This window comes from Procambarus clarkii, chromosome 37 (genome assembly GCF_040958095.1).
Source record: "Procambarus clarkii isolate CNS0578487 chromosome 37, FALCON_Pclarkii_2.0, whole genome shotgun sequence".
NCBI lineage: Eukaryota > Metazoa > Arthropoda > Malacostraca > Decapoda > Cambaridae > Procambarus > Procambarus clarkii.
The window spans coordinates 11,541,270-11,566,269 of record NC_091186.1 but is presented as its reverse complement, the minus strand read 5'-3'; the positions used below and the strand labels follow the sequence as shown (position 1 = coordinate 11,566,269).

Sequence of the window (25,000 nt, the reverse complement as noted above, 5' to 3'; positions counted from 1 at the left end):
ATAGTTCTCTCTTGAACACTGAGGGGTCGGCCAGTTATGTCCCTTATGTGTAGCGGAAGCGTGTTGAACAGTCTCGGGCCTGTGATGTTGATAGTTCTCTCTTGAACACTGAGGGGTCGGCCAGTTATGCCCCTTATGTGTAGCGGAAGCGTGTTGAACAGTCTCGGGCCTCTGATGTTGATAGTTCTCTCTTGAACACTGAGGGGTCGGCCAGTTATGCCCCTTATGTGTAGCGGAAGCGTGTTGAACAGTCTCGGGCCTCTGATGTTGATAGAGTTCTCTCAGAGTACCTGTCGCACCTCCGCTTTTCAACGGGGGTATTCTGCACATCCTGCCATGTCTTCTGGTCTCATGTGATGTTATTTCTGTGTGCAGGTTTGGGACCAGCCCCTCTAATATTTTCCACGTGTAAATTATTATGTATCTCTCCCGCCTGCGCTCAAGGGAGTACAGATTTAGGCTCTTTAGTCGGTACCAATAGTTTAGATGTTTTACTGAGTGGATTCTAGCAGTAAAGGATCTCTGCACGCTCTCCAGGTCAGCAATTTCTCCAGCTTTGAAAGGGGCTGTCATTGTGCAGCAGTACTCCACTCTAGAGAGCATTGTGTATCCTCACCATACCAATGTACTTTCTTGTATATATACAAATAAATAAATAAATAAGTTAGAGAAGATGGTGAAGGGTCGGGAAGTTGATTGACTCTTTTTTATTATTAACAGGCTTAGGTATACACAACACTATACGGCTGCTGCTCTATTCTATCTGAAGGATTGCAAAATGTAAATAAAAAACTAACTACAAGTGTGCCTTTTTTGTTATTAAGCCCGATACGATAGTTTACCGAGAAAGTATACTTTACCCCTGAGCATAATTCAGGTTTGCATCAGTTTAGTGTCAGTATAAAGTGTAAGTTTGAGCATTATTACAGATGGTTTACCTCGTAGTAATCTGTAATTTTTTCACAAAAGTTATTTGTTACCCAAAATATTTGTATTTTTGTAAGTATTTTAAATAAAAAATACACAAAATTTTATTTTTGCTAATTATGAAGAAAGACTAACTTAGTGCTCTTTTTTGAAACAAAAATAGACACTTTTGAATTCAATTATTCATTTATTGAAGAAAAATAAAATAAGAGACAATATCAATACTAAAGTCATAATCAAACTAAAGTTCGTAATGCCTTAATACAACATATCCAAAATTATTAATGCAGAGTAGGATTCGAATCCCTGGACGAGGAATTCCCTCTCACCCACAGTACCAATTGCTTCCAGGCCTAAGTAGGCCTATGAGAGGCATTGACAGGACTAGTTAGACGTGGGTCTCTGGAGGCCCTCTAGTAATACTGGAGAGGAACGCTGGCATCTCAAGAACACACTCAACTTTCACTTCTTCATAAGACGTTATTTACAAGTTCTCTGTGGCTCTCCTCTTCCGGCCGAACGTGTGACTGAAACCAAGTCCAAAACTGTTGGACCTGTTGGAAATAAAGTTTTGTTGTAACATTTAAGAGAGAAATATTAATTAATGAAGGTTCTTCACGAGACAAACTTTTAGCAGAAAACATCAAATATAATCTTACGTGGAAAGGAAGACTATATGCCACTTACAAACTGTATATCAATACATGACAGGATCTATAGTAATGACACTGACGGATGTTGTACTGGGGCAAATTGCACATGTTTACAGTGAAGGGTGTAGCAGGTGTTTAGACTGAAGGGTGTAACAGGTGTTAACAGCGAAGTGTGACGAGAACAGCTGGAAGAGAGGCCTACCTGCCGCCTCCACCCCGGGAGTGTTGAAAACCGGCGGTGATGGAGGTCTGTTTGTTGGGCTTGAACTCGTAACCCAAATTGGCTCCCACGTTCCTCTCGCTCCCAAGGCTGCATCATGGTATACAGATTACTACATTATCTGTGCTACTGTATAATTTATTGTACTAAATATTTGTTTATATGATCTATATATAGATGAATATTTATCAAAATATAAAAACTGTGCTATATTAACGAATCTTAATTTGTACATTTTACTGTTTATATATTTCAACTTTGAGTTAAAATACTGAGCCAAAGTGTACCAACAGTTTACAATAACAATGATAAACAGTGGAATATGGTTGTCTTACCCGGGAACTTTGGTGCGGTCAACACTGAGGCCGCCTTGGATTGTGTGTTTGTCGAAGGTGTGACCCAAGTTGATGCTAGCGCTGTCTCGCCGAGCCCTGCAACACATGCAACACTTCATATATCACAGTCCCCAGACCCGTGCAATACAGAGAACACACTACATATTATAGTCCCCTGAGCCTTGCAACACATAGAACACTACACATGTTAGTCTTATTACACCTCTCTGCCTTTTTTATAACATTTACACAACTCTTCCTCTAAGGTTTTTATTAGCAATTCGTTACACAAGTATAATATATTATGCTGTGAGGAGAGTCCACTTACCCACCACCCAGGTGTTCAGTGTTGGCGGATCCGGATACTGTGGTCTGTCGCTTTCTTCGTTCATGACTCAAACTATCTTCACCAGAGTTTAGGGACGGTTCTCGTCCCTCGTCATGCACCAAATATGGATCAAGCTCCTCGTCCGACGTGTAAATTGGCGCCAGATTGGTATCTTGTGTTGGTGTGTTGGTGAGCTGCAGCGACGAGCCCTGGAGGGGGCTGCCTGTCACCACTGCTAGGAGCAGGGCGCTCACTGTGAGTGTTGTCTGCATGTTAGACTCTTGCTGAGGACAGTGGTGACGGACTCTCGGCTCCAGGAGGTTATATACAAATTGGACAAATTGTGGGAAATACCTTCAACCAACAACAGCAAAATGATTTGTTGTCATTGTCTGATCGTGTCCTTGACTGTGAGACGCAACAATCTGTCCTGCTTGGAGTTCCCGTCACTATTTTCCCAGTGTTATTGAAACGTTCCCTCTGCTGAAGTAAAAACAAATATTTTTAGATTTTTTGGAAGGCAATCATCGACTTGTATCTATTTATACATTTCATAGTATATTATCATTATACATGTTTGAGTAAAATGTTAAATTAAGGAGTCTGTATGGAAGCATTATAACCTAGACTACGATAATGCTGAGGCAGTATGGTCATCCAGAGACTGACTCCATATATACTGTTATTACCTCACCTAACAGTTCATACCTATACGTGTCTTCGAGGGACAGATGTTTAGCTCTTAATGCCCCGCTCCCCCCCCCCCCTTCCGTACAAGCCGTGGTTTACATGTTGCGTTAATATTCTAACTATTCTGACGTTTGAATTCTTTGCCGAAACTGGCTTTAAAGTTGTGGCTCGTGGTGGCTTCCAAACCTTCTTTCAGAGCATTCCTCTTGTTGGACATGCTCGTACTACTTGCACAGGGTACGAGCATGTCCTTATATTTCCTCGACTCGTGTGAGTAAATATATTCAGGAAGGCATTCAACCTAGTCTTAGACAAGAGTGGGATCAAGCAACACAACAGTCAGACTTATACATGTGCAGTAAGCATGCGCAATGCAACAGAGGTAGCACTACCAGCATTCTTATCCTCGTACATCGCTGCCTGCTAATTAGTAGTGAAGATCCTGACAGAGCACATGAGGGACCCGGAAGGAGCTCACGATGTAGAGGTTACCGAAGGAGCCAGTTAGTGGGATACACACTAGCTGGCACACCCACCCCTCGCCCCGACCACCAGCGCCAAAAGATCACAGACAAGCTCACTAGGAGAGTCCCATAAGGGAAAAGTTTACGTAAATAATGCTCGAAAATGCATTTGCGAGAACAAAGACCGCCTCCTAGTGGAAAATGCACACCCTATGCAGGGAATTTATAATCTGCCGTACTCAACTCAACTCTGGGAAATCTCCTTAATCACGACACTCATCGTATTGGTGTAGCCCTTCGTCTTGCCGTCCCTGTCCTCACCATACACAGGTGTAGCTATGGAAAAGAATTAGGCAGATCAATACAGCCATCACAGTCATATGCTGTAAATCATAGGGGGCAAGACCTTAAGAAATCTATGGCGTCATCAAGAGGAGCCTCGCCACAGTCCGCTGCCCGGCACATAGATAACAGCACCTATACAGCTCCAGCGGCACTCAGAAGTGTTCGGACGGGGTCGCCATGCTTCCCCTGGAAGGATGGTAAGCTAGTGATGTGGGACTACACACGTGCCTTCACACTGGTCAGTACCTATACCTTCAATACAGAGCAATTGATAGAGCTGGCGAAGCTGCTTTCAGGGTAACCCAGCAAGTCACTTGATACAGAGGTCTTGCACATTGCTACAGTTTTGTTCCGATTGGCTTGGCAACCCTTGGTCGCGGGGTAAAGGTGGACTGAAGTTCCTGAGAACTGGGCGATAAACTAATTAGGATTACAAAAGACCAAAGAGCGACAAGTGCAGAGACCGGGTCGCCCAGGGCAACGAGAGAGCAAGAAGAAGACAAATTGAAAAGCAGAGACGGACTTACAACAACACACAAAGAGAGACAGACAGATAGAGGCAGGTAGAGATAGAGAGAGAGAGAAGGAAAGATAAGAGAAGAGAGAGGGGTATGTTTGAAGAGTGAGAAGGAGAATGGAGGATATTTAAATAGGGAAAAAGAGAGAGAGAGAGAGAGAGAGAGAGAGAGAGAGAGAGAGAGAGAGAGAGAGAGAGAGAGAGAGAGAGAGAGAGAGAGAGAGAGAGAGATGGAAAGGGACGAGAAGTATGAAATATGGAGAGGGGAGAAAGATGGAGAGGGTGGGAGAGAGGGAAGGAGAGGAGGAGTATGGGATGCACAATAACACAGGACCTCACACACGTCACACACACACCAGGAAAGCGTGCGCCGAGAACCCTCACTCGGCAACACGCAAAAAATGCTTCCAGAACCAATACAAAGAGGTCGGTACACTCACCTTGCCCCGTCATCCTCCAGCACTCATCTTAACCTTCACCGTCATCATCCTCCAGCACTCGCCTTCACCGTCATCATCCTCCAGCACTCACCTTCACCGTCATCATCCTCCAGCACTCACCTTCACCGTCATCATCCTCCAGCACTCACCTTCACCTTCATCATCCTCCAGCACTCACCTTCACCTTCACCGTCATCATCCTTCAGCACTCACCTTCACCTTCACCGTCATCATCCTTCAGCACTCACCTTCACCGTCATCATCCTCCAGCACTCACCTTCACCGTCATCATCCTCCAGCACTCACCTTCACCTTCACCGTCATCATCCTCCAGCACTCACCTTCACCTTCACCGTCATCATCCTTCAGCACTCACCTTCACCTTCACCGTCATCATCCTCAAGTACTCACCTTCACCGTCATCATCCTCCAGCACTCACCTTCACCGTCATCATCCTCCAGCACTCACCTTCACCGTCATCATCCTCCAGCACTCAGCTTCACCTTCACCGTCATCATCCTCCAGCACTCACCTTCACCGTCATCATCCTCCAGCCCTCAGCTTCACCTTCACCGTCATCATCCTCCAGCTCTCACCTTCACCTTCACCGTCATCATCCTCCAGCACTCACCTTCACCGTCATCATCCTCCAACACTCACCTTCACCGTCATCATCCTCCAGCACTCACCTTCACCGTCATCATCCTCCAGCACTCAGCTTCACCTTCACCGTCATCATCCTCCAGCACTCACCTTCACCGTCATCATCCTCCAGCACTCAGCTTCACCTTCACCGTCATCATCCTCCAGCACTCACCTTCACCTTCACCGTCATCATCCTCCAGCACTCACCTTCACCTTCACCGTCATCATCCTCCAGCACTCACCTTCACCGTCATCATCCTCCAGCACTCACCTTCACCGTCATCATCCTCCAGTACTCACCTTCACCGTCATCATCCTCCAGCACTCACCTTCACCGTCATCATCCTCCAGCACTCGCCTTCACCTTCACCGTCATCATCCTCCAGCACTCACCTTCACCGTCATCATCCTCCAGCACTCCGCCCTTCTCCCGCCTTCAGAATATCATCAGTCTAGAGCAGGAATCTCAACGAGCCATGAAAATGTTCAAAATAAAATAAAAAAGGATCAAATATATTCTTATCTACAAAAAAGAAAAAGAAAAAATGCTGACGCATAAGCAAGGGATCCAATTATTGTGTAAATATATTTTACTAGCGGCATGAACTCAGAGTTCTCGGAAAACTGGTTCCGGAGTGCCCGATGAATCATTGTGTGAGATCAACGGCAAGTTCCCGTAATTCTGAAATGGTTATTTACGCTGTCGGTGGGTGCGGGAGATTCCCATTGGTTATCCTGATCTATATAACCTGCTGGAGCCGAGAGTCCGTCACCACTGTCCTCAGCAAGAGTCTAACATGCAGACAACACTCACAGTGAGCGCCCTGCTCCTAGCAGTGGTGACAGGCAGCCCCCTCCCGGGCTCGTCACTGCAGCTCACCAACACACCAACACAAGATACCAATCTGGCGCCAATTTACACGTCGGACGAGGAGCTTGATCCATATTTGGTGCAAGACGAGGGACGAGAACCGTCCCTAAACTCTGGTGAAGATGGTTTGAATCATGAACGAAGAAAGCGACAGACCACAGTATCCGGATCCGCCAACACTGAACGCCTGGGTGGTGGGTAAGTGGACTCTCCTCACAGCTTAATATATTATACTTGTGTAACGAATTGCTAATAAAATCATTGGAGGAAGAGTTCTGTAAATGTTATAAGAAAGGCAGAGAGGTGTAATAGGACTAACATGTGTAGTGTTCTATGAGTTGCAAGGCTCGGGGGACTATAATATGTAGTGTGTTGACTGTATTGTAAAGGTCTAGGGACTATGACATGTAGTGTGTTGAAAGGGTCTGGGAAACTATAACATATGAAGTGTTGCATGTGTTGCAGGGCTCGGCGAGACAGCGCTAGCATCAACTTGGGTCACACCTTCAACAAACACACAATCCAAGGCGGCCTCAGTGTTGACCGCACCAAAGTTCCCGGGTAATACAACCATATTCCACTGTTTATCATTGTTATTGTAAACTGTTGGTACACTTTGGCTCAGTATTTTAACTCAAAGTTGAAATATATAAACAGTAAAATGGACAAGTAAAGCTTTGTTAATTTAGTACAGTTTTTGTTTTGTTGATAAATATTTATCTATATATAGATCATATAAACAAAGATTCAGTACAATAAATTATACAGTAGCACAGATAATGTAGTAATCTGTATACCATGATGCAGCCTTGGGAGCGAGAGGAACGTGGGAGCCAATTTGGGTTACGAGTTCAAGCCCAACAAACAGACCTCCATCACCGCCGGTGTTCAACACTCCCGGGGTGGAGGCGGCAGGTAGGCTTCTCTTCCAGCTGTTCTCGTCACACTTCGCTGTTAACACCTGTTACACCCTTCAGTCTAAACACCTGCTACACGCTTCAGTCTAAACACCTGCTACACGCTTTTCTATAAACATGAGCAAATGATCCATTACAACATCCGCCAGTGTCATTACTATAGATTCTGTCATGTATTCATATACAGTTTATAAGTGTTATAAAGTCTGCGTTTCCTCGTAAGATTATATTTGATATTTTCATCGCAGCTCAGAGTTTGTCTCGCGAGGAACCTTCATTAATTATTATTTCTCATTTATATGTTACAACAAAACTTTATTTCCATCAGGTCCAACAGTTTTGGACTTGGTTTCAGTCACACGTTCGGCCGGAAGAGGAGAGCCACAGAGAACTTGTAAATAACGTCTTGTGAAGAAGTGAAAGTTGAGTGTGTTCTTAAGATGCCAGCGTTCCTCTCCAGTGTTACTAGAGGGCCTCCAGAGACCCGCGTCTAACTAGTCCTGTCAACGCCTCTCATATTAATAGGCCTACCTTGGCCTGGAAGCAACTGGGAGTGTGGAGTCACAAGGAATTCTTAGTCTAGAGGTTCGAATTCTACAATACATTGTTATTTCTTTCATCATTTCATTATGAACATTAGTTCAATAGGGCCCATAATGTTATCATTGAACAATATTATAGACGTATTTAAATAAATTTAACAATAAATAGAACGGTTTTTTATTATTATCTGGATAATCTTTAGTATGTTGGTCTCTTGTGTTACTTTGTTATGCTCACATGCTGACCAAAGTCTGGTGAGGGTGACGTTACAAGCCATGTTACAAGCATGTTACAAGTATGTTACAAGCATGTACAAGTACTGCCATATCTTCCCCTCTTGTTGTTGCTGTTCCTTACTCGTGTACCGTCTTGATGGATGAGCATCTTGACGCTTCGACGAAGGAGCAAATTACCAGCAGGAATATCGGAAACGTCAAGAGCCAATGTGACGTGACGCAGATGCTGGAGCACGGAGCACGGAGCGCACACACACACACACACACACACACACACACCACACACAACACACACACACACACACACCACACACACACACACACACACACACCTCAATCATCTATCAATGAATGAATTAATGAACTATGAGGAGAAAGCGCCAAACCATTACGACTATATAGCACTGGGAAGGGGTCAGGATAAGGATTTGGGATGGGACGGGAAGGAAGGAATGGTGCCCAACCACTTGTGGACTGTCCAGGATTGAACGCCGACCTGCATGAAGCCAGTCCATCGCTCTACCGTCCAGCTCAAGTGGTTGGGTAAAATCACTTGTCTCGCTTCGTGTGTCGTAGATATTATTTATACAGTATTCACACAGCCGTGAATATGCTGATATTTATATTAATAAAACATTCTCAAACATTAACACAACAACCCATTAAAACATTTTACCACCTTTTAAAGTATTCAGAGAAACAAACCTAACAATACTTAAACATTAACACAATAAATTATCAGGAAAGTAGAAATAGCAGACTGTGAGTCACAATAACGTGGCTGAAGATATGATGACCAGACCATACACCACAAGATGAAGACACGACGACGTCTCGGTCCCTCGAAATAGCATTGACCCGTGTCAAGGTCTCCCATGTAGGTCAAGGTCCCCCATGTAGGTCAAGGTCCCCCATGTAGGTCAAGGTCCCCCATATAGGTCAAGGTCCCCCATGTAGGTCAAGGTCCCCCATGTAGGTCAGGATCCCCCATGTAGGTCAAGGTCTCCCATGTAGGTCAAGGTCCCCCATGTAGGTCAAGGTCCCCCATGTAGGTCAAGGTCTCCCATTTAGGTCAAGGTCCCCCATGTAGGTCAAGGTCCCCCATGTAGGTCAAGGTCCCCCATGTAGGTCAAGGTCTCCCATTTAGGTCAAGGTCTCCCATGTAGGTCAAGGTCCCCCATATAGGTCAAGGTCCCCCATGTAGGTCAAGGTCCCCCATGTAGGTCAGGATCCCCCATGTAGGTCAAGGTCTCCCATGTAGGTCAAGGTCCCTCATGTAGGTCAAGGTCCCCCATGTAGGTCAAGGTCCCCCATGTAGGTCAGGATCCCCCATGTAGGTCAAGGTCCCCCATGTAGGTCAAGGTCCCCCATGTAGGTCAAGGTCCCCCATGTAGGTCAAGGTCTCCCATTTAGGTCAAGGTCCCCCATGTAGGTCAAGGTCCCCCATGTAGGTCAAGGTCCCCCATGTAGGTCAAGGTCCCCAATGTAGGTCAAGGTCCCCCATGTAGGTCAGGATCCCCCATGTAGGTCAAGGTCCCCCATGTAGGTCAAGGTCCCCCATGTAGGTCAAGGTCCCCCATGTAGGTCAAGGTCCCTCATGTAGGTCAAGGTCCCTCATGTAGGTCAACGTCTTCCCTAATAACAGCCCAGGAAGCCAAAGTGGGAAACAAAAATCTTGTAATATATTGCCTGATAACTGAGTCACACTTGGCTAGGTCTTCAAGGTCAGTGAGTCAAACTGACAGTCTCTCGCCAGATCACTGTCTCAAGCTGACAGTCTAACACCAGGTCACTGTCTCAAGCTGACAGTCTCTCGCCAGATCACTGTCTCAAGCTGACAGTCCCACACCAAGTTACTGTCTGAAGCTGACAGTCCCACACCAAGTTACTGTCTGAAGCAACTCACACAACAGAGGACATGCAGCATCTCCACATTCACGAGGACATGCAGCATCTCCACATTCACGAGGACATGCACCATCTTCACATTCTCACCAGACCCGAGATTGTAAATGTAAATTATTCATCTTCAATTCTTGATAAAACAAATTTAACGAACCAATGCCTGGAGGGATTACTCGCTCTCAAGAAATATTCATGTTCATCGTATACATATTTTCCTGACATCTTCACACCGAGAACGCGCAGGGAAGTGAACGCTTAAGCAGTTGGTTGAGGAGAACGTGTTCACACTGGCACTGAGAATGACAAGCCAGCTGCACCTTCAGGACAAGTTCTGTCATAGACGCAGAGATGTAGTCACTGTGACATGACAGTGACATGACAGTGACAACACAACAGTTTCTGGGGTAAAGCATGAAGTGCATACAATCACTTAGTAGCAATTATTTACATATTTATCAAGAAGATCTATGGATAATGATGCCACAGTAAGCTGAAGTGTGCAACAAGGAACAATCAAATAGTTACTGAGTGTATCGGAAGTAATGTTTGACGTGACACGCAACAGCAGATATTGCAAGTGTTGGTGAGTATTGGAACTCATTTATGTACACTTGTGTGAGTGTGTCGGCAGTGTGTGTGTGTAGGGTCTGTGTAGGTATAGTGTGTGTGTGTAGGGTCTGTGTAGGTATAGTGTGTGTGTGTAGGGTCTGTGTAGGTATAGTGTGTGTGTGTAGGGTCTGTGTAGGTATAGTGTGTGTGTGTGTAGGGTCTGTGTAGGTATAGTGTGTGTGTGTGTGTAGGGTCTGTGTAGGTATAGTGTGTGTGTGTGTGTGTAGGGTCTGTGTAGGTATAGTGTGTGTGTGTGTGTAGGGTCTGTGTAGGTAGTGTGTGTGTGTGTGTGTGGGGTCTGTGTAGGTATAGTGTGTGTGTGTAGGGGTCTGTGTAGGTATAGTGTGTGTGTGTAGGGTCTGTGTAGGTATAGTGTGTGTGTGTAGGTCTGTGTAGGTATAGTGTGTGTGTGTGTAGGGTCTGTGTAGGTAGTGTGTGTGTGTGTGTGTAGGGTCTGTGTAGGTATAGTGTGTGTGTGTGTAGGGTCTGTGTAGGTATAGTGTGTGTGTGTGTAGGGTCTGTGTAGGTATAGTGTGTGTGTGTAGGGTCTGTGTAGGTATAGTGCGTGTGTGTGTAGGATCTGTGTAGGTATAGTGTGTGTGTGTAGGGTCTGTGTAGGTATAGTGTGTGTGTAGGGTCTGTGTAGGTATAGTGTGTGTGTAGGGTCTGTGTAAGGTATAGTGTGTGTGTAGGGTCTGTGTAGGTATAGTGTGTGTGTGTGTGTGTAGGGTCTGTGTAGGTATAGTGTCTGTGTAGGGTCTGTGTAGGTATAGTGTGTGTGTAGGGTCTGTGTAGGTATAGTGTGTGTGTGTGTAGGGTCTGTGTAGGTATAGTGTGTGTGTGTGTGTGTGTAGGGTCTGTGTAGGTATAGTGTGTGTAGGGTCTGTGTAGGTATAGTGCGTGTGTGTGTGTGTGTGTGTGTGTGTGTGTGTGTGTGTGTGTGTGTGTGTGTGTGTGTGTGTGTAGGGTCTGTGTAGGAAGTGTGTGTGTGTGTAGGTATAGTGTGTGTGTAGGGTCTGTGTAGGTATAGTGCGTGTGTGTGTGTGTAGGGTCTGTGAAGGTATAGTGTGTGTGTGTGTGTAGGGTCTGTGTAGGTATAGTGTGTGTGTGTGTGTAGGGTCTGTGTAGGTATAGTGTGTGTGTGTGTGTGTGTGTGTGTGTGTGTAGGGTCTGTGTAGGTATAGTGTGTGTGTGTGTAGGGTCTGTGTAGGTATAGTGTGTGTATGTGTTTTGGTTCTCTGTGTGTGTGTGTAGGGTCTGTGCAGGTATAGTGTGTGTGTAGGGTCTGTGTAGGTATAGTGTGTGTGTGTAGGGTCTGTGTAGGTATAGTGTGTGTGTGTAGGGTCTGTGTAGGTATAGTGTGTGTGTGTGTGTGTAGGGGTCTGTGTAGGTATAGTGTGTGTGGTAGGGTCTGTGTAGGTATAGTGTGTGTGTGTGTGTGTGTAGGGTCTGTGTAGGTATAGTGTGTGTGTGTGTGTGTGTAGGGTCTGTGTAGGTATAGTGTGTGTGTGCGTGTGTGTGTGTGTGTGTGTGTGTGTGTGTGTGTGTGTGTGTGTGTGTGTGTGTGTGTGTGTGTGTGTGTGTGTGTGTGTGTGTGTGTGTGTGTGTGTAGGGTCTGTGTAGGTATAGTGTGTGTGTAGGGTCTGTGTAGGTATAGTGTGTGTGTGTAGGTATAGTGTGTGTGTGTAGGGTCTGTGTAGGTATAGTGTGTGTGTGTGTGTGTGTGTGTGTGTGTGTGTGTGTGTGTGTGTGTGTGTGTGTGTGTGTAGGGTCTGTGTAGGTATAGTGTGTGTGTAGGGTCTGTGTAGGTATAGTGTGTGTGTAGGGTCTGTGTAGGTATAGTGTGTGTGTGTGTAGGGTCTGTGTAGGTATAGTGTGTGTGTGTGTGTGTGTGTAGGGTCTGTGTAGGTATAGTGTGTGTGTGTGTGTGTAGGGTCTGTGTAGGTATAGTGTGTGTGTAGGGTCTGTGTAGGTATAGTGTGTGTGTGTAGGGTCTGTTGTAGGTACTAGTGTGTGTGTGTAGGGTCTGTGTAGGTATAGTGTGTGTGTGTGTGTGTGTGTGTGTGTGTGTGTGTGTGTGTGTGTGTGTAGGGTCTGTGTAGGTATAGTGTGTGTGTGTGTTTTGGTTCTGCGTGTGTGTGTGTGTGTGTACTCACCTAGTTGTACTCACCTAGTTGTGCTTGCCGGGGGTTGAGCTCTGGCTCTTTGGTCCCCGCCTCTCAACTGTCAATCAACAGGTGTACAGGTTCCTGAGCCTATTGGGCTCTATCATATCTACACTTGAAACTGTGTATGGAGTCAGCCTCCACCACATCCCTTCCTAATGCATTCCATTTTGTCAACCACTTTGACACTAAAAAAAGTTCTTTCTAATATCTCTGTGGCTCATTTGGGCACTCAGTTTCCACCTGTGTCCCCTAGTGTGTGTGCCCCTTGTGTTAAACAGCCTGTCTTTATCAACCCTGTCGATTCCCTTGAGGATTTTGAATGTGGTGATCATGTCCCCCTAAGTCTTCTGTCTTCCAACGAAGTGAGGTTTAATTCCCGTAGTCTCTCCTCGTAGCTCATACCTCTCAGCTCGGGTACTAGTCTGGTGGCAAACCTTTGAACCTTTTCCATTTTAGTCTTATGCTTGACTAGATATGGACTCCATGCTGGTGCCGCATACTCCAGGATTGGCCTGACATATGTGGTATATAATGTTCTGAAAGATTCCTTACACAATTTTCTAAAGGCCGTTCTTATGTTAGCCAACCTGGCATATGCTGCTGCTGTTATCCTCTTGATATGAGCTTCAGGGGACAGGTCTGGCGTGTTATCAACCCCCAGGTCTTTCTCTCTCTCTCGGACTCTTGAAGTATTTCATCTCCCAAGTGATACCTTGTATCTGGTCTCCTGCTTCCTACCCCTATCTTCATTACATTACATTTGCTTGGATTAACTCTAACAGCCATTTGTTCGACCATTCCTGCAGCTTGTCCAGGTCTTCTTGAAGCCTCAAGCTGTCCTCCTCTGTCTAATCCTTCTCATAATTTTGGCGTCGTCAGCAAACATTGAGAGGAATGAGTCTATACCCTCTGGGAGATCATTTACGTATATCAGAAACAGGATAGGTCCAAGTACAGAGCCCTGTGGGACTCCACTGGTGACTTCACGCCAGTCTGAGGTCTCACCCCTCACTGTAACTCTCTGCTTCCTATTGTTTAGGTACTCCCTTATCCACTGGAGCGCCCTACCAGTTACTCCTGCCTGTTTCTCCAGCTTATGCATCAACCTTTTATGGGGTACTGTGTCAAAGGCTTTCCGACAGTCCCAAAAAAATGCAGTCCGCCCACCCTTCTCTTTCTTGTTTAATCTTTGTCACCTGATCGTAGAATTCTATCAATCCTGTAAGGCAAGATTTACCCTCCCTGAACCCATGTTGATGGGCTGTCACGAAGTCTCTTCTCTCCAGATGTGTTACTAGGTTTTTTCTCACAATCTTCTCCCTCACCTTGCATAGTATACAAGGACACTGGCCTGTAGTTCAGTGCCTCTTGTCTGTCACCCTTTTTGTATATTGGTACTACATTAGCAGTCTTCCACATTCTGGTAGGTCCCCCGTTTCCAGTGACCTACTATACACTATGGAGAGTGGTAGGCAAAGTGCTCCTGCACACTCTTTCAATACCCATGGCGAGATTCCATCCGGCCCAACAGCTTTTCTCACATCCAGCTCCCAATAGGAGCATCTTGACCACATCTCTTGTAATTTCGAACCTATCCAAGGTCACCTGGTTTGCTGCCACCTCTCCTAGCGCCGCAACATCTCCCTGTTCTATTGTAAAGACCTCCTGGAACCTTTTGTTGAGTTCTTCACACACCTCTGTCATTCTCTGTGTACCTGTCCTCGCCCACCCTAAGTTTCATCACCTGTTCCTTCACTGTTGTCTTCCTCCTGATGTGACTGTGTAGTAGCTTTGGTTCGGTCTTGGCTTTATTGGCTATATCATTTCATACCTTTTCGCAACTGCTCTTCTCACACTGACGTACTCGTTCCTGGTTCTCTGGTATCTCACTCTACTTTCTGGTGTTCTGTTATTACGGAAGTTCCTCCATGCCCTTTTGTTCAGCTCCTTTGCTGAACAAAAGGTGTGTGTGTGTGTGTGTGTGTTTTTGTTCTGTGTGTGTGTGTGTGTGTGTGTGTGTGTGTGTGTGTGTGTGTGTGTGTGTGTGTGTGTGTGTGTGTGTGGTGTGTTGTGTGTTGTGTGTGTGTGTTGGTTCTGTGTTGGTTCTGTGTGTGTGTTGGTTCTGTGTGTGTGTTGGTTCTGTGTGTGTGTGTGTGTGTGTGTGTGTGTTGTGTGTATGTGTGTAGGTATAGTGTGGTGTGTGTGTGTTAGTACTGTGTTTATGTGTGTGTGTGTGTGTGTGTGTGTGTTGGTTCTGTGTGTGTGTGTGTGTGTGTGTGTGTGTGTGTGTGGTGTGTGTGTGTTGGTTCTGTGTGTGTGTGTGTGTGTGTGTGTGTGTGTGTGTGTGTGTTGTGTGTGTGTGTGTGTGTGTGTGTGTGTGTGTGTGTGTGTGTGTGTGTGTTGGTTCTCTCTGTCTGTCTCTGTATACGTACTCATCTAGGTGTGTTTGCGGGGGTTGAGCTCTGGCTCTCTGGTCCCGTGGGTGGTAATAGTGGGTGGAGATGGTAGTAATCACATATCTTTCCATCTCAAGTGCTTGAAATCTACGAGAGACGAGTCATAGTTGGTTAAACATGAACGACTCTTTGGAAAGCCGTGTTGTGAATCCTCCAATGATCTTTGTTTCTCAAGATGTAAACAATTGGCTTTTGCAGTTATCGCTTCAAGCAAAATTTCTTCAGAATAAACATTAAGTTAATTGGACGACAAATTAGATGAAATTGATCTCTCATCCTTGTCAAAAATCGAGAATGAATCACCCTTACATCCTTCCACAACTCTGATAACTTGCCCGAGTCTAATGAATATGCAAGACAAGGGCTCTCTCGGGTCTTTTTTTCCATTTTTAGAGAACCCTAATACTTCAAATACCCTAATACTGTCAAATACTTCATCTGGATCTGAGGAGTTATTTGACTTGAATTGTATTATTTGTTAAATAACTTACTATTGCCAGCCTGTTTCCTTCGCCATTATTAGTCTAAGTTAAAATGCTGTCATGTAGATTCCTTAATTACTTCCTTCTCCCTTATTTATATTCAAATTGTCTACAAACATATTACTTGCAATGTACTTCGACATGAATAGAGAGATATAAGCTGATGATTGCCTCTCAAAATATCCAGAAATATACGCATTATCGTAGTCTAAGTTGTAATGCTTCCATACACTCTTTAACTTAACATTTTACATAAACATGTATAATGATAATATACTATGAAATGAATAAATATATACAAGTCTATGATTGCCTTCCAAAAAATCTTAAAATATTTTTTTCCTTCAGCAGAGGGAACGTTTCAATAATTCTGGGAAAATAGTGACGGGAACTCCAAGCAGGACAGATTGTTACGTTTCACAGTCAAGGACACGATCAGACAATGACAACAAATCATTTTGCTGTTGTTGGTTGAGGGTATTTCCCACAATTTGTCCAGGAGTATATAACCTGCTGGAGCCGAGAGTCCATCACCACTGTCCTCAGCAAGAGTATAACATGCAGACAACACTCACAGTGAGCGCCCTGCTCCTAGCAGTAGTGACAGGCAGCCCCCTCCCGGGCTCGTCACTGCAGCTCACCAACACACCAACACAAGATACCAATCTGGCGCCAATTTACACGTCGGACGAGGAGCTTGATTCATATTTGGTGCAAGACGAGGGACGAGAACCGTCCCTAAACTCTGGTGAAGATGGTTTGAGTCATGAACGAAGAAAGCGACAGGACCACAGTATCCGGATCCGCCAACACTGAACGCCTGGGTGGTGGGTAAGTGGACTCTCCTCACAGCTTAATATATTATACTTGTGTAACGAATTGGAGATCACACACCGGCTCACTGCTTATATAGAAACAATAAGGGTTTTGGAGAGAAGTCTTTTATATCTACATCAATAAAAGATTTCTTTTTGACAGTCTGTCCTAGGTTGGAGGCCAGTCACTTGGTGCTAAACTCACCTGGTAGCTTACTATGTAACCCTACCAGTTACCATGTAACCCCTATCAGTTACCATGTAACCCTACCAGTTACCATGTAACCCCTATCAGTTACCATGTAACCCTACCAGTTACCAAGTAACTCAGTTACATGGTTAAGTGGAAGGGATTGGCCAACACAGAGGGGTCAGGGTTGGCCCTATTGCTCCCCTTTACGGGATCAGGGCTCAGATGGGGAACCCACTGAAATCTGCGTAAATGAAATAGTGGCCTTGGAGTCCATACAGTTACATTATGTGTACATAATTATAAAAAATCAGATATTGATATGCAAAATGAATGTTCTTATAGCAGATTTGCATTCCACGAGCACCCTATACTTAAATGATGCAACTGGGTACCTCCTACTAGTATAAGGGACAAGATATGTAAGGGAATTGTTCTGTATGTTGAAGGGGTCGTGGAACATGGGATGTGTTCCACGAACTATATCTCATGTTCCACGGAACATGGGGTGTGTTCAACTGTATTTCAAGGGTCAGGGGACTATAACTTATGATATGTTGCAGGGCTCGGCGAGACAGCGCTAGCATCAACTTGGGTCACACCTTCGACACACACACAATCCAAGGCGGCCTCAGTGTTGACCGCACCAAAGTTCCCGGGTAGACAACCATATTCCACTGTTTATCATTGTTATTGTAAACTGTTGGTACACTTTGGCTCAGTATTTTAACTCAAGTTGAAATATATAAACAGTAAAATGGACAAATTCATCTTCGTTAATTTAGTACAGTATATTTTTTATAAATATTTATCTATATATAGATCATATAAACAAAGATTCAGTACAATAAATTATACAGTAGCACAGATAATGTAATTTGTATACCATGACGCAGACTTGGGAGCGAGAGGAACGTGGGAGCCAGTTTGAGTTACGTGTATAAGCCCAACAAACAGACCTCCTTCACCGCCGGTGTTCAACACTCCCGGGGTGGAGGCGGCAGGTAGGCCTCTCTTCCAGCTGTTCTCGTCACACTTCGCTGTTAACACCTGTTACACCCTTCAGTCTAAACACCTGCTACACCCTTCACTGTAAACATGTGCAAATGCCCCATTACAACATCCGCCAGTGTCATTACTATAGATTCTGTCATGTATTCATATACAGTTTATAAGTGTTATAAAGTCTGCATTTCCTCGTAAGATTATATTTGATATTTTCATCGCAGCTCAGAGTTTGTCTCGTGAAGAACCTTCATTAATTATTATTTCTCATTTAAATGTTAAAGCAAAACTATTTCCAACAGGTCCAACAGTTTTGGACTTGGTTTCAGTCACACGTTCGACCGGAAGAGGAGAGCCACAGAGAACTTGTAAATAACGTCTTGTGAAGAAGTGAAAGTTGAGTGTTCTTAAGATGCCAGCGTTCCTCTCCAGTATTACTAGAGGGCCTCCAGAGACCCGTGTCTAACTAGTCCTGTCAACGCCTCTTATAGAGCGTCTTTGTCCGGAGCCACAACTGGTTAGGTTAGTTAGCGATGAAGTTTTAATACAAGTTTGAATCCTACTGTACAAAATTAATTTTGATTTGTTATACTAAGCCATTATGAACTTCAATTTTATTATGCTTTAGATATTGATATTTACATGTATTATATTTCTGTTGAATAAAGTTTATCAATGAAGGCAAAAGCTTCTTATTTATTTCTCACAAATAACTTTAATATTTATTATAATTAGCAAAAGACCACAACATGTTTTGATTAAATCTTTTTAGAGAAACATTTGCTGATGACTACGGAGGTAAACTATTTATAATAATGCTCAAACTTACACTTTATGACGACACTAAACAGATGCAAAACCTGAATTACTCTCGGTTATAAAGTATACTTCTTGGTTGTTCGGTATATTAATGAATTTACCTTAGTAACCCTCCCACCGTTGGTAGGCCTTAAGCTCAACACCGTTGATATAACTATAATACATTATAACTTAATATAACTTAATACCAACTTTAATTCGTTGATATCTTAAGTGTACTCCGGACTTCGCAGCGTCTATACACAATACACAATTAATAAAGCAAGTCAACGATGGATTCCTGTATACATTTACATTAATCTTTACACACTATAGTGCCGAGATGCTTGCCTGAATCATCACAGCCTGCCCACATCACAGCCTGCCCACATCACAGCCTGCCCACATCACAGCCTGCCCACATCACAGCCTGCCCTCATCACAGCCTGCCCTCATCACAGCCTGCCCTCATCACAGCCTGCCCTCATCACAGCCTGCCCTCATCACAGCCTGCCCTCATCACAGCCTGCCCTCATCACAGCCTGCCCTCATCACAGCCTGCCCTCATCACAGCCTGCCCTCATCACAGCCTGCCCTCATCACAGCCTGCCCTCATCACAGCCTGCCCTCATCACAGCCTGCCCTCATCAACAAAGGCCAAAAGCTTGTTAATCCAGTCGCCAAACCCCCTGTTTATTAATAGAAAAATGTCTTACACACGACTCACACAAGTGAGGACTTTCGAATATTTCTCGAACAGTGCTTCGTTGACAACCTCTGTTCGAATTACAACTCTGTAAACAACCCGTCCTCGACTCAAGTTCATTACATCCAGCGGTCAACCCGCTGGATTGTCGATGATGGTTGATACACACATTAATGAATATATCAATAATTATTAAGGACAAGACCGGAATATAACGATGCCAACACAGAAGTAAGTAATTATCAAAAGAAGGCACCAAACCGGGAAGGCTATGTAGCACCATCAAATACGCAAAATAATCAGAGGGCGCTAAATATCACCAAGGATGCCAATACGAGAACAAAAACGCATAAGGCGAACGATATCAAAAGTATCCGAGTCACCAAGAATTCTATCGAGGGACAGGTGACCGCGAGGGGCGGTCGGAAAGCAAGACACACGCTCGTCCTGGAAGTCAGGACATTCAAGAAGGACATGCACGACCGTAAGAGGGACAATGCAACTAGGACAATAAGGAGCAGGGCGGCGCTCCATCAAGTGACCATGGGTTAAGCGAGTATGGCCAATACGCAACCTCGCTAGAGCTGTTTCCCACCGCCGGTTACACTGGAAGGAGGACGGCCACGAGGAAACAACATTTAAGAGTACGTAGCTTGTTACCAGTAACAGACAACCAAGAAGCCTGCCAACGGGTAAGGACTGAGGAATGGATAACCGGGTAAAAGTCGGAATACGGAATGCCTTTACGAGAGATGGGACAAGAGCGGACAGCTTCCTTAGCGGCAGCATCCGCACGCTCATTTAAAGACACGCCAATATGGCTGGGAACCCAACAAAACTCAACCGACTTAAATTTACTGTGAACGAGAAACAGCCAATGCTGGATCTCGACAACTACCGGATGAACTGGATTAAAGCACCCGAGAGCCATGAGGGCACTACGAGAGTCAACAACAACCACAAAGGAAGACTGACAACGAGAAAGCAGGAGACGAAGAGCATAGAGAATAGCATAAAGTTCCGCTGTAAAGATGCTAGTCTCCGGAGGCAAGCGACACATATAAGTGCGATCAGGAAAAACAACAGAGTAGCCAACACCGTCCGCTGACTTAGACCCATCGGTGAAGACAGAAACGGAGCGGGAGTGAGAAGAAAAGTGCTCGAGGAAAAGGCGTTTTAGAACTGTAGGAGGGGTAAAAGCTTTAGTGATACGAGTCAAGGATGTACAAAACCGCGGAAGAGGGACCCTCCACGGGGGCAAAGAAGGAACAACACGAGGAGAAACATCAGAAATACGAACGGAAAGAGAATCCTGCAGGCGAGATAACCGGACAGAAAGAGGGAGGTGGTGAAGAGGAACAGGAACCGCAGGAGGGGTAAAAGTTAAAGCACGACAGAGACGAGAGGAAGGATGTTGCAAGGACCGCGCAAGATAGCGAAGACAGTAGCGATCACGGCGGTCCTGGAGAGACAGGAAGCCAGTGTCAACATACAAGCTAAGGACGGGAGTCGAACGAAAGGCACCAGAACTGAGGCGCAACCCAGTATGGTGCAAAGCATCAAGACGGCGAAGAGTAGAAGGAGAAGCAGACGAGTAAGCAGGGCAACCATAATCGAGCTTAGACAGGACGAGAGAGGAATGTAAAGCAAGGAGAGTGCGCCTATCTGCCCCCCAAGAAGTATGGGACAAGACCCGAAGGAGGGTAAGGGACTTCGAGCACTCAACACGGAGGTAAGAGATATGGGGAGACCAAGACAAACGAGTGTCAAGGAATAACCCCAAAAGCTTCGCGGAATCTTTGTATTCAAGGGGATGACCATAAAGTGACAAAGAGGGACGAAGAACAACCCGTTTCCGCGTAAAAGTCATGGCACAAGTCTTAGAAGTAGAGAACTTGAAGCCATGACCTGTGGCCCAAGACGACACGGCATCAATCGCAAGTTGAAGCCGGCGTTGAAGGAGAGGCGAATCATCACCCTGACAACAAAGGGTAAGATCATCGACATAGAGAGCGGAGAAGACACCAGAAGGAAGAGAGGAAAGAAGACCATTGAGGGCAACCAGAAAAAGAGTAGTGCTCAGAACACTACCCTGGGGCACACCTTCGTATTGCTGAAAAGAGGGAGAGAGAGCGGTACCAAGGCGCACCCGAAAGGAACGACGAGAGAGGAAGCTGCGGAGAAAGAGAGGGAGATGACCACGAAGGCCAAAAGAATGAAGTTGAGATAGGATATGATAACGCCAAGTGGTGTCGTAAGCCTTTTCTAGGTCAAAAAGGACGGCAACAACGGAGGTCTTCGCAGCAAAAGCAGTACGTACATAGACCTCCAAGTTCACCAGGACATCTGTCGTGCTGCGGCACTTGCGGAAACCAAATTGAGAAGGGGAGAGGAGGTGATGGTGTTCCAGGAACCACATCAGACGAACGTTAACCATACGTTCAAAGAGTTTGCAGACACAACTTGTGAGAGCAATAGGGCGAAAGTCCTTAGGGGAAGTACCCAGAGACCCCGGTTTGCGAACAGGGAGGACAACGGCATCGAGCCAGTCCTCAGGGACTGACGACGACTCCCAGATCCGATTATACAGACTCAGTAAATACTGAGACGTGCTCGGAGGGAGATGGCGAAGCATCTCATAATGAATACCATCGGAGCCCGCCGCCGTAGAACCGCAGAGGGCCAGGGCAGAACGAAGTTCAGAGAGAGAAGGGATCATTATAGGGAAGCTGAAGATGAGTGCAGAAATCTAAAGGACGAGACTCAAGGACAGGTTTACGAAGAAGGAAAGATTGGGGAAGATGAAGACCAGAGCTAACAGAAGAAAAGTGGGAACCCAGTTCGGAAGCGACCTGCAACGGGTCCGCCACAAGAGTATCATGGAGGTGAAGGACCGGTGAAACATCGGGAACGAACTTACCCGCTATCTTGCGGATACGCTTCCAGATCTGGGCCAGAGGGGTTTCGGACGTAATTGTCGAGACATAAGATGCCCAACATTCACGTTTAGCCGTACGGATGGCCCTACGGGCCACCGCACTCGCTTTCCGAAAGAAAAGAAAAGAATCGGTCGTCTGCCTACGGCGGTGCTTCTTCCAGGCTGCACGCTTACAGCGGACAGCCCGAGCACAGTCCGCATTCCACCAGGGAATGCACTTCCGTGGACCCCGAGAGGAAGAGCGAGGAATAGAGCGGAGGGCAGCGTCGAAGACAGTGTCATGAAAAAGGAGGAGAGCGCGAGAGAGGGGCAGAAGGGAGAGGTCAGAGAGAGTAGCACTGAGGGAAAATAGGGTCCAGTCCGCCTTAGCAAACTGCCACCTAGGGAAAGAGAGGGAAGGGCGAAAAGAGAAAAAGGAAACAAGGATGGGGAAATGATCACTTCCATGGAGGTCATCAAGAACCTGCCATGTGAAATCTAAGTAAAGAGAAGAAGAGCAGAGAGAAAGATCAAGACAAGAAAGGGTGCGAGTTCGAGAGTCCAAATGAGTGGGCTCACCAGAATTCAGAAGAGACAGGGAAGAAGAGAGGAGAAACGGCTCAAGGAGGCGACCCCGGGTATTCGTCAGAACGTCACCCCAAAGAGAATGACGACAATTGAAGTCACCCAGCAGGAGCACAGGCTCCGGCAAGGAGTCTAGGTGGTGTTTCAAATCAGGAAGAGAGAGCGGGACACTCGGGGGGAGATAAATGGAACAAACTGTGTACCATTTCCCCACAAAGATACGAGCAGCAGAACAATGGAGAGGCGAAGGAAAAAGTAAAGGAACAAAGGGAACATCAGCCCGAATCAAGAGAGCAGAAGAATTAGAAGCCCCAGCAATGGCTGGGGGGGGGGGGGGGAGAGAAAGGAATAGCCACGAAAACGACCAGGACGAGCACCAAGCATCGGCTCCTGGAGACAGACACAAAGGGGCGAAAACCGCGAAACCAGAAGTTGGAGTTCGAGGAAATTGGCGTAATAACCTCGAACGTTCCATTGAAGAATGGACAACGACGAGAAGAGAAAGGACAAAAACAGAGAACAAGGAAGAAACAAAGGCGAAAGACCAACAGAGCACGTTAAAGAATATCAGGGTCGGGATCAGGGTCAGCAAAGTCAGGGTTAGGGGGCATGGGTAAACTGAGCAAAGACGGAGGGAAGGAAACGGGAGAACAGATCAGAGGTGGGCGGGCAGGGTCCGGAGGAGGAGGAGGAGGAGGAGGAGACAATGGAGAGGAGCAGTCAAGGACAGCAGCAGGAAGAGGGGGAGTAGAAAGAGGAGCGCACCCCAGCAAGAGCAGCAACCGAAAGGGAAGCAGGGGCCAAAGAAACCTCCATAGCAGGAACAGGGGGCGCAAGCACTGAAACGGGAGGGGAAGGAGCAACAGAGCCAGAAGGAGGAGCTGAGGAAGAAAGCGAAGCCTTCTTACCCGCCGGGGAAGAGGAAGGAGAGGAGCCAGGCTTACGCTTCTGACTTAAAGAGACCGGTGTCCCAGCAACTACGTACCGGGCAACGGATTCCAGTGTCTCAACAGGAGAAGCCGAACGAGAGCACACACGACGGCCGTTAGGAGAGCGATGGACATCCGCCCGCACCGACAGGCGGCGGGGAGAGCCGATAGATGGAGGAAGAGGATGGGAAGGAGGATCGGAGGGGGACGAGGAAGGAGACACAGAAGACACGACAGACCGGGTAGAAGGAAGGGGAACCCCAGACAGAGGACCAGGAGGAGGATCCTTCGGGAGAGAACCCAAAGGGACAGAGGAGGGGGCAGTGGGCGCATCAGGGTCCAAGGCCTGGAAACGGTTGTGAGTCTGAGGAAGGCGGGAAGGACGAGGAGAGGAAGAGCGCAACACGCGAGCATAAGAGATATTAGCATAAGGCGGGAGCCGGCGAACCTGGCGCCTCGCCTCAGGAAAAGATAAACGCTCCCGGTGCTTCAACTTGACGACGGCTGCCTCAAGCTTGTAATGGACACACGCACGGGAGAAGGTAGGATGGGCCTCAGCGCAGTTGAGGCAACGAGCCTGGGGAGAAGCGCACTCCGACTTAGAGTGACCTTCGCCACCACACAGAGGACAGAGAGAGACAGTCCCGGAGCAGCGGAGGGCACCATGCCCAAACCTCCAGCACTTGTTGCAGAGCCGAGGAGAAGGAATGTACTCCTGGACAGAGCACCTGGCACCAGCAAGAATGACAGAGGGTGGAAGGGTCCTACCATCAAAGGTAATCTTCACAACCCGGAGGGGTTGACGGCGACTACCACGAGGGGGACGAGTAAACGTGTCCACCTGGAGAATAGAATGGCCCTGGGCAGCGAGGATATGTCGAATATCGTCGTGGCAGTCGCGTAGGTCCCGAACACCGGTCGCAACATGGGGCGGGAGCAAAATAGTGCCAACACTGGCATTCAACTGAACGTTCTTCGAGACCCGAACGGGGGTCTCGCCAAGGCAGGATAAGGCAGCCAAGCGGGAAGCAGCATCCTGAGAAGGAGCAGCAACGACACGTGTACCGAGACGAGTGGGGTTGAAAGTAATGGAGGCATCCACGGAATCAATGAGATGTCGATGGAGGGAGAAATCGTCAGGAGGCGCAGAATCAAGAGGGAGGAGATCAAAATATTTGGCCCACGAAGCGGGACCAAACAAGGCTTGATAGGTAGCAGAACTGGAAGGAATCGAGCGAGGGCGGCCGTGACGAAGACGGCGGTGAGAACCCCCAGAGAGAGAGGGGTTAAAAGGCGCAGTAGT

At 46.5% G+C, this 25,000-nt stretch overlaps 3 protein-coding genes across 3 annotated transcripts; 2 read left to right on the top strand and 1 right to left on the bottom strand.

Annotated features, from left to right (window-relative positions):
- Positions 1-1,094: 1,094 nt before the first annotated feature.
- LOC123765980 (uncharacterized) lies at positions 1,095-2,770 on the bottom strand. Its single transcript, XM_045754842.2, has 4 exons — positions 2,464-2,770; positions 2,136-2,231; positions 1,783-1,890; positions 1,095-1,481 (listed from the first exon to the last, which is right to left on the bottom strand). Exons 1-4 carry the CDS (start codon positions 2,733-2,735, stop codon positions 1,412-1,414), a joined length of 546 nt encoding a protein of 181 aa, XP_045610798.1. The 5' UTR covers positions 2,736-2,770; the 3' UTR covers positions 1,095-1,411.
- Positions 2,771-6,325: 3,555 nt separating this feature from the next.
- LOC123765981 (uncharacterized) lies at positions 6,326-8,066 on the top strand. The gene is made up of 4 exons (XM_045754843.2): positions 6,326-6,634; positions 6,902-6,997; positions 7,244-7,351; positions 7,682-8,066. Exons 1-4 carry the CDS (start codon positions 6,363-6,365, stop codon positions 7,749-7,751), a joined length of 546 nt encoding a protein of 181 aa, XP_045610799.1. The 5' UTR covers positions 6,326-6,362; the 3' UTR covers positions 7,752-8,066.
- An 8,205-nt stretch (positions 8,067-16,271) lies between these two features.
- On the top strand, positions 16,272-18,449 carry LOC138371952 (uncharacterized). The gene is made up of 4 exons (XM_069336992.1): positions 16,272-16,583; positions 17,321-17,416; positions 17,654-17,761; positions 18,065-18,449. The coding sequence occupies exons 1-4, from the start codon at positions 16,519-16,521 to the stop codon at positions 18,132-18,134; spliced, it is 339 nt and encodes a 112-aa protein (XP_069193093.1). The 5' UTR covers positions 16,272-16,518; the 3' UTR covers positions 18,135-18,449.
- The last annotated feature ends 6,551 nt before the right edge of the window (positions 18,450-25,000 follow it).

Excerpts from the sequence above, each read along its gene's own strand:
- LOC138371952 (XM_069336992.1), top strand. The coding sequence starts at position 16,519 with ATGAACGAAGAAAGCGACAGGACCACAGTATCCGGATCCGCCAACACT. Across the intron at positions 16,584-17,320 it reads ACTGAACGCCTGGGTGGTGG|GGCTCGGCGAGACAGCGCTA; the intron begins GTAAGTGGACTC and ends GATATGTTGCAG. Across the intron at positions 17,762-18,064 it reads TCCCGGGGTGGAGGCGGCAG|GTCCAACAGTTTTGGACTTG; the intron begins GTAGGCCTCTCT and ends TATTTCCAACAG.
- LOC123765980 (XM_045754842.2), bottom strand. The coding sequence starts at position 2,735 with ATGCAGACAACACTCACAGTGAGCGCCCTGCTCCTAGCAGTGGTGACA. Across the intron at positions 2,232-2,463 it reads ACTGAACACCTGGGTGGTGG|GGCTCGGCGAGACAGCGCTA; the intron begins GTAAGTGGACTC and ends CATGTGTTGCAG. Across the intron at positions 1,891-2,135 it reads GACCGCACCAAAGTTCCCGG|CCTTGGGAGCGAGAGGAACG; the intron begins GTAAGACAACCA and ends ACCATGATGCAG.
- LOC123765981 (XM_045754843.2), top strand. The coding sequence starts at position 6,363 with ATGCAGACAACACTCACAGTGAGCGCCCTGCTCCTAGCAGTGGTGACA. Across the intron at positions 6,635-6,901 it reads ACTGAACGCCTGGGTGGTGG|GGCTCGGCGAGACAGCGCTA; the intron begins GTAAGTGGACTC and ends CATGTGTTGCAG. Across the intron at positions 7,352-7,681 it reads TCCCGGGGTGGAGGCGGCAG|GTCCAACAGTTTTGGACTTG; the intron begins GTAGGCTTCTCT and ends TATTTCCATCAG.